The sequence below is a fragment of the Clarias gariepinus genome, chromosome 1 (assembly GCF_024256425.1).
Source record: "Clarias gariepinus isolate MV-2021 ecotype Netherlands chromosome 1, CGAR_prim_01v2, whole genome shotgun sequence".
In the NCBI taxonomy this organism is placed as follows: Eukaryota; Metazoa; Chordata; class Actinopteri; order Siluriformes; family Clariidae; genus Clarias; species Clarias gariepinus.
Window position 1 is genome coordinate 23,033,898 of NC_071100.1, and position 9,181 is coordinate 23,043,078.

General features: G+C 42.7%; 1 protein-coding gene across 1 annotated transcript in view; it reads right to left on the reverse strand.

The window, feature by feature from the left end:
* Positions 1-1,684, reverse strand: part of LOC128524659 (butyrophilin subfamily 2 member A2-like) — a 42,117-nt gene extending 40,433 nt beyond the window's left edge. The window contains exons 1-2 of the mRNA XM_053497365.1: positions 1,586-1,684; positions 1,426-1,485 (exon numbers count right to left, since the gene is read on the reverse strand). Coding sequence (XP_053353340.1) covers positions 1,426-1,483 — 58 coding nt within the window. The 5' untranslated portion in view covers positions 1,484-1,485; positions 1,586-1,684. The remainder of the gene's footprint in view (positions 1-1,425; positions 1,486-1,585) is intronic.
* Positions 1,685-9,181: the final 7,497 nt, after the last annotated feature.

Sequence of the window (9,181 nt, forward strand, 5' to 3'; positions counted from 1 at the left end):
CAAGGTGCCACTGTATTGAGATAATCAATTATTCACTTCATCCTTCAGAGGTTTTAATGTTAACTAGCATTATAAATGCCTTAACATTAAATTTAAATAAATAAATAAATAAAATAAATAAAGTTCCAATCTAATTTGCAAATTTGTTAAATGTTTAGTAAAAAAAACACATTTACACTAAAGACTGTAATGTCTAACCTAATGTAAAGTAACACATAATCCAGTATATTCCCTTAATGCAGGATACAACTGAGCTGAAGAGTCTTGTTCCAGGATGCAGATATTGCTGGTTGGTGGTGTTAGGACTTGACCACACCACCTTCTGATCTGTAATTCAAATCCTTAGGAACTGAGCCACCAGAGCTAGCCCTTTTAGTACAACCACAAGCGTTTATAATACTGAATTAACACCACTAAATATTATACTGAATCAGTACCGGTTATTTGGGCTAGTTGTGGTGACTCAGTGCTTAAGGCTTTGCCTTACAGTTTAGAATGTTGTGTGCTTCAATCCCAGCATTGCTCATTTATATTCTGTATCAGTCAAATTAATTTACTGGATTTATGATATTGCAATATTTTACTATAAATGTATTTTAAAGTTAATTACTGTGAACTTCACATTGTACAGGTATAATGAAACATTTGTACCTTGGTGCATCGCATGCATAATGTATGTAGAACTTCTAGCACACACATCACACCTCCGAAATGCAATAAACATTCCTATGAACTTAACCTTAAATGGAAACTTGGAGAGAACAGAATTTGGGGAAAAAAAACTTTTATGCATGCTGAACCTAAAAATAAAAGGAGCTAGACTTTTTCTTTTCTCCTTTACATTGTTTAAACTAGGGATGGATGTTTTACAAACTGACACATAAATATAATGCATCAAAAAATAATTTCAACAATCAGAAACCCTGAAGTTACAGGAAGTTATTTTATTAAAGAGTGATGAGGATCAGTTTTGTTTTTCAGGACCACAATGCTGTAAAATATTTCTCTCTTCCCCAGAGAACAAATGCAAAACAAATGCAAGCATGAACAGGTCGGACGAGATCCGATTAATTTAGTTAATTCCACATGTAGAACAGGTTCTAGTCTCTGGGAGTTTTGAAAATTTTCTTTATAATCGTGAATCATTACACACTTTCACATGTTACTCTTGTGTACAGAGATTCACAGAATATTATTCAGAATGTTTATCTGTGAGTTTTATTTATACGCTAACAGCAAATTAATCTGCTTTCAGGCTTCATTTCAGTGTTTACAAGTAGAACAGAAATAAACTAATTAATACTATACTATAAACTATATTAGATACAACATTGATTCCACTACCATGAATTTACTAATGCTTACACACACATGCACACACTTGAGTAAGTGAGTATGCACACGAGAAAGAATATTTTTTCATACCTGAATGAGATTCCATAAAGCTGTAGAAAATCAGGAGAGTCACACCAACAACCATCATCCCTGAAAGACAATTTCACATTATTTGTTCAAACTAAATTACATTACACCTGTGTTTAGCCCAAATTAACTTATCACTTTTGCCAAAAATCTAAATACTCACTTATTTTAAGATGTGTAGATGAAAGTAAACATGCTTTGTTACAAAGTTCACTCTTCCACAGTTGGTGTACTTTCGTTTTTGGTCGTTTGGGAGACACACCCTTTTTCTAAAGAAACATAATAGGAAGTGAGGTGTGATCTTCACAGACTAGTTTAGGTTCTAGTTGCAACAGGCAGAAGTAGTATAATACTAAATCACACTATTTTATGTATGAAAATCAAATTAGATTAATTTGCTTTCAAGGAAAAATCCACCCTGAAAAGCATACATGTTAATCTTTATAATTATAATGTGATCTTCAGTGGTGTTCAAAATGTATTTTGTAACAAAATTTCAAGTGGAGTTTTTAGTTTAAACTTCTTTCATCTACGTGTTCATGATTTTTCACTTTAGTTTAATCCTGCAGTACCCACAATGCCATTCGACTGACTGCTTATAGTGGTGTTAGTAAGACTGTAGCTCTCATTTTAACTCTTTATACAGAGCTTGAGATTCATTTCGCACAGTCCTGAATTAGATCCTGAAACAGTACAATCTTAAGCATTTAGGGATCCTGGGGAGATTGTAATGAAATATGGCAGATATTAATGGGTAAGAATCGAAATAACAATCAGAATAGAACATGACAGGACTATAAAAAACTTTAGACTAAAAAATGATTGACTCCTGCACATGGACATAAAAAGTCTTTGCATGAGGCAGAGACTGAAAGCAGTAAGGAGAGATGAGAGTGGGTTTAGTTGATGATAATTATGTGTGTAAAAATCCCAGGAGACCAGCAGCTTCTAAAATCACTGTGCTGCTGTCACATGATTGGCTGACTGAATAAATTAAATGACCTACTGTATATAAATAAGCAAGTGTAAAAGTGTTCCTTTTATAGTGGGATAGCTGGGAGTCTATATATATATATATATATAGGCCTAGTAGTTTGTTTTAAATTGCTGACTCAGTTCATAAAGTGATTGTGTGTTTGTATGATCTTTGCATGTAAAATAATTCTTATTAATATTTATTAGTGTGTAATATGAAAACATGCCAATATATAGCAGGTTTAGCAGCAGCATTGATAATCAATCTGATAATAAAGCAAATCTTACAAATATTCTTCACTGCATTAAAATACTGTAAATACTGGGCTGACTGTGCTGCTTAATGTCTGCTGTATAGCAAAATATATAACAGCTATATATATATATATATATATATATATATATATATATATATATAGCAACTACACAACAGACCAGTAGAACAGGAGTAGGTTCATTAACGGTGGACACTTTTATATTAATTATTAGGAATAATGATATATACATAGAGTACAAATTTAAATGCAACATTTTACAGTGTATATGTATAAAAACCAAATGCATAAAGGTAGTGCTTCACACTATCAGGTGATGGAGATGTTTACAGTTCCAGGTAAAGATTCCTTATTTTAGCAGACAGAAGTCAGGTGACATGCAAAGAGAGCAACAGACGAGGAAATAAACCACGAATCAGAAAAAAAAATCTAAATCTAAACACAATAACTGGAGAAGATAGTGCTTGGTATCCACAGGTACATGACACTGAGTGTATAACTCATAATGAACTGTATCATGACTGTACTTATGTACTGAGGCTGTGATTGTGTAATAAAGTCTACAGTAGGTGTGTTTAAGCAGAGTGAAGGTGAAGGTGAGAGAATTTGTTATGGTTGTTGCATACTGAGAGCTGAGATTAAAACTACAGTTCGGTGGAGAGATGTAGCTCAAACCTCATCAAATCAAACTCATTTCACCAAAATTCTCTGTGTTGCAGCCATTATCAGTTTCTGAAGATCACAACTAATGCAAACAACAATAACTGAACTAATAACGTTGTAACAATACATTTTTTTATGTATGATTATGTACAAATTCAATAAGATTTCAAATACATCTACACATCTATAAAATTACCATGATGTTGAGGACAAAACTAAAACTGTAAATTCATTAACAGCTATAAACATCTCTCTCTCTCTCTCTCTCTCCCCTCTCTCTCACACACACACACACACACACACACACACACACACACACACACACACACACACGAGGAGAAGTGTTCCCCATATCTTTACAATAATGAAGACTCTGTCCCCTGCTGGACAACAGTAGGAACTACCATACATTTAAATCATACTTAAATTTTCATATTTTATTTTACACTCAACCACAAGAAAACACATCAAGAACCACAAGCTAATTTTAATTATTAAAATGCTGACAATCTGTGGCATGTTAAAATTATTTCCACATCTGCGTTTCACATTTGTGTTATTTTATGAAGATTTCAAATAATAGTGAAAACAATACTACTACTCAGTGTAACAGGATGTGATAATAGTGGACACTTTTTTCTTTTGCTCCTCTTAGTTTTCCTTCCTCAGCTCAGTCTACAGCTGTTACACTCATTTAATCACCATCTATAAGGCTTTATCCTGTATATAAAGTTACGAGATGCCTGGAGCCTATCCCAGGAGACTTAGGGCCTGAGGCATTGTACACCCTGAATGGGGTGCCATTTCATCGCAGGGCACACACACACACACTTACACGCTCATTCACACACTCCGAGCAATTTCGGAACACCAATTAGCCTAATCTTCATGTCTTTGGACTATGGGAGGAAACCGGTGTAAAACCAGAGAAAACCCACCAACCACAGGGAGAAAATGCAAAATCCATACACACAGACCCAAGAAAGGAATTGAATCCTTAACCATGAAGGTGTGAAGCCACAGTGCTAACCACTAAGCCATCATGCCACCACAGCTGTTACACTGAATTTAATATTGGCACATTAGCACAAAGACGTGTATGTGTGTGTTGGGGTGGGAACACGTTTTTATATTGGGACGTACAGTACATACAGTATGTACCTACAAGGGTAAGAATATATCACAGATTTAGAAAAATGTTTGACCTTAATTTAAACTAAATTTGGCCATTTATTAGCTGCATTTATGTTCATGTCTGTGAATGAACATGCAAACTGCATAAGGTTATTCATACTCAGTTGTGTAGGACTACAGTCTGTGTACAGTCTGAGCTGGGAAATCAGCACTGTTTGTCTTCAGTGATGTGTATAAATAACTAGCCACCTTCAGTGTTTGACATGTCTTTATCTTCAAATATATTTTATTGCTAGAGCACAGATAAGATACATGTAGTATACACATCTATTTATTTGTGTCTCTGTTTTAAATTATTTCTTTATTTTTAACAAGTTTTTATTCATAATTACAACATTCATACCAACAGGTGTTTAAATGAAAAAATAAAACACTTTAGGATAATAAGACAATAAGACAACTTTCATGTTAATTCAAGGTACATTAATAGTTGACCGAACCTAACATGCTCAAATATCAACCCTAAACAAACAAAAGCATCACCTCCTGAGTCTCTTCAATCCCGATGTGAAAAGCTGCTTTTTTAGAAGTTGGTAAGATAAGAGTGTACAGTGGGTGATGTTTAGCCATTGCAACGTAGAAGGACACTTGACCTCCTGTGTAATCCAAATAGAGACCGATCTGTTTCTCACTGGTTCAGGCCTTGAGTTAGATGTTTTTTATGCTTGAATGATTCATAACTCACTGTGTAGCTTAACCAACAAAACACATTCCTTTGAAACTGTTTCAGGTACAGGGACTAGACAAAAAAAAAAAAAAAAAAAACTTACCAAAGATGAGAGCTTGCAGAACTGATTATTAAGACAACATAACAAAAATACTATAAAGTTCGGCTCTTTGGAAGCAACATATAAAGAATGAGGTGGCTCAAGAATTTTGCACAGTATTTAAAAAATGTCCTGATAATATATTTCGTAAAATATGCATTTTCTTGAAGTACTGTAGTGTTAGGTTTCCTAAATCGGCGTGTGTGTTTCGGTGGCATATTTGCAGGAGGCGAGCTGGCGTTTAAATAATGGTTTTTATTATTTTAAATAAACACATAAACAAACACCGACATAAATCATACAAATACCAACTAAAGCTAGACGCCTGACTGATCTTCAGTCAGGCTCTTTATAATAAACGTAATTACCTTACCTTACCTCGGTTCAGGTGAATCTGAGCTGGGCGGCGGCGGCGGAGCTGGAGCGACGCTCGCTGAGCTGGGCGGCGGCGGCGGAGCTGGAGCGACGCTCGCTGAGCTTGGCGGCGGCGGAGCTGGAGCCGCGTGCGCTGAGCTGGGCGGCGGCGGCGGAGCTGGAGCGACGCGCGCTGAGCTGGGCGGCGGCGGCGGAGCTGGGCGGCGGCGGCGGAGCTGGAGCGACGCGTGCTGAGCTGGGCGGCGGCGGCGGAGCTGGAGCGACGCGCGCTGAGCTGGGCGGCGGCGGCGGAGCTGGGGCGACGCGCGCTGAGCTGGGCGGCGGCGGCGCTGGAGCGGCGTGCGCTGAGCTGGGCGGCGCCGGAGCTGGAGCGGCGTGCGCTGAGCTGGGCGGCGGCGGCGGCGCTGGAGCGACGCTCGCTGAGCTGGGCGGCGGCGGCGGCAGAGCTGGAGCGGCGTGCGCTGAGCTGGGCGGCGGAGCTGGAGCGGCGTGCGCTGAGCTGGACGGTGGAGCTGGAGCGACGTCCTCAAAGCCGGGAGGCGGAGGAAGCAGCGGGACGTCCTCAAAGCCGGGAGGCGGAGGAAGAAGCGCGACGTCCTCAAAGCCGGGAGGCGGAGGAAGAAGCGCGACGTCCTCAAAGCCGGGAGGCGGAGGAAGAAGCGTGCCGTCCTCAAAGCCGGGCTGAGGAGCTGGAGCGACGTGCGCTACACAGGGCGGCTGTGGAGCGGGAGCGACGTCCCCCATATCGGGCAGAGGCGGCGGAGGTGGAGGAAACGCGTCCTCGTCGCTGTGCAGCAGCGGCGCGTTGTCCTCAACGTCGAGCAGAGGCGGCGGAGGAAACGCCTTCGTGTTGCCGTGCAGCGGGGGCGCGTAGTCCTCCACGTCAGCCACCGGCGGCGGCGGGAGAGGGAGCATGTCTTCCAGACTAGTGAGAGGGAGAACCTCCGGGACTACAGCCTGGCTCTCCCGAACCAGGACGAGCAGCTTTTGGAGCTGCACCACCTGCTCCCGCAGGTCACCGATGCGCTCCCTGTTTTGCTGCGCCAAAAACCTGTAGACATCTCCCGTTTCTCCTTTGCCACTGTCCTGCCAAGACCGCCTCGGCCTGAAACTCCCCGTCAGAGCATGGGAACCTGTTTCCTCTCGCCGCGTCACCTCTGAATGGTGTCCGCCGTATGGCGAGCCTGCAGCCTTCCCAGCTTTGCCGCGCCTCTGTCTCTCGCTGCTCCTCGCTGTCTCCCAGCCAGTCCGCCGGTTCGGCGAGCTTGCAGCCCTCCCAGCTCTGCAACAGCTCCCTCTCTCCTTGCTCCTCGCTGTCCTGTATCCATTCCGCCAGCTCGGACGAGATGGTAATAGCGCCCCCCCAAAAAACATCTGGGGGAGCGACCTCCGCTATGCCACTTTTACGGTCTAGCTTTCTGTTAGGTTTCCTAAATCGGCGTGTGTGTTTGGGTGGCATAATTGCAGGAGGCGAGCTGGCGTTTCAAGAATGGTTTTTATTATTTTAAATAAACACATAAACAAACACCGACATAAATCATACAAATACCAACTAAAGCTAGACGCCTGACTGATCTTCAGTCAGGCACTTTATAATAAACTTAATTACCTTACCTCGGTTCAGGTGAATCCCTATGTCACCTGACCGAGGTGCAGTCTGGGACATGAGGTCCAACTAAAACAAAACTACAACATAAAACAAACCCAGGCGCTTTGGCGCCCTCTAGGGGTTAACCGTTACATGTAGTAGTTGTAATTTATAATATACTAGAGTTATTACCCACCGTTGACAGTAAAGAGTTTGTAGAAACAGTTAAAAGCTAAAAATAAGCTGATCAGCTTTAATGTAATCAGTGATATTATTATTTCACTACAGCAGAATTTGCCTAACTTGTTAATACAAATAATTTACATTTTGTAAGGTTGAGTATCTTACGCCTTGTTAACGCTACGTTGTACTTCTTTTGTCGTCAGCCAAATACATTCTCTGTTTAAGGTAGATTATTACAGCCAGCAAATAACAGAATTTTGACTCAACAGTTAGATTTTAACGGCTGACATTCTTAGTTCGGATGTTTTACATGCCTTCACCTCTGACTGCTGTGGATCTGTTTGCTCTAACGATCCATGTTTTATCTTATAGTGGCGTCTTATGTCTGCTTTTTATTAGCATAATGGTTTTGGAGACAAACTGCTTTTAATCTTCCCACAGGAAGAATAAACATATTGTGGCAAAGGCAGGACTTCGGCGCTTCTGAGCCACTGGCCGCGTTCACCATGGATTTACGATGCCTCACGCGCCGGGGCTATCCAGAATTCGAGCACGAAAAGCAGAAAGAGCTAGCTCGTTGTGCATTTCTCCGAGGACTCTGCCAGCCGCGGCTCCGCGAGCACATTAGGTTAGCGGCACCAGCTTCCCTTTCTAAAGCGCTGCGCGAGGCCGAGCACGCTGAACCCATAATCGCGAAACATCACGGCGAAAGAGCCAAGCGACCTCCCGTAGGTCAGGGCTGCTCGCTGGGTGAACCTAGCCGTGGACAGGGCTACCCGTCGCGGCTAGGCAATGAGCAAGCCTCCAAGGTTTCGCCGTGAAGCGGAGGCCCGGGACCGCAGGACTACCGCTGCAACGTTTTCAGGCCTGGAGCGTACCCCAGCAGCCGTTAAACTAGGTCCGGGGGGCACTGAGGGAAAGCCGCCTCCCACAGCTGTTTATGTTCCCCCAACTTGTGGATTTAACTTCCGTTCGGGACGTGTAGGAAATCGCTCTGGGGGCTATGTGAACTGTGTCCTGGACGACTACCGGCGCTCGTGGACAGCGGTTCTATTGTTTCGCTGTTGGGCTGTGGATTACTGGGGCAAAGTGAGTGCGTTTGCAGACTGCCTGACCCAGGCTTCAATGTTTGCACCGTTTCTGGGAGATACGTGCGGATACGAGCGTGTCGCACGGTTCAAGTAAAAGTAGGTAAGCAGACTCATTCTCATGAATTCTTTATGGGAGACATTGAGGTTGATTGCATTTTGGGCTTGGATCTCTTAGAAAAATAGGGTGCGGTGTTAGACTTGAATAATGTTAGACTTGAAAAACACTGCGTGGTAATTTCGGGTTAGCTAGGTTGCTAATACCCAAACCACAGCTGGACGTGTTAGTCGCACACACCTGGGGGGCGGAACTTCCGGTAGTCGCGCCAGGTAAACATCCGGTAGCAGACCGAACAAGTATACTGGGCAAGCTTCTACAGCGTAGCAGCGCAGGGTTGAATCAAACACAGACCGACACTTTGAAGTCGTTCCTTCACGAATTCGCAGATATTTTTGCGGTAGATGAGCGCTAATGCACCCATACCAACCTGGTGCAGCACACGATCAATACGGGTAACGCAGCTTCTATTTGGCTACGTCCGAGACGCCTTCCATAAGCTAAACAAGCTATCACCAAACAAAAGCTACGTGAGATGGCCGACTCGGGTGTCATTGAGCAGGCGTCCAGACCGTGGTCTTCACCGGTTGTGC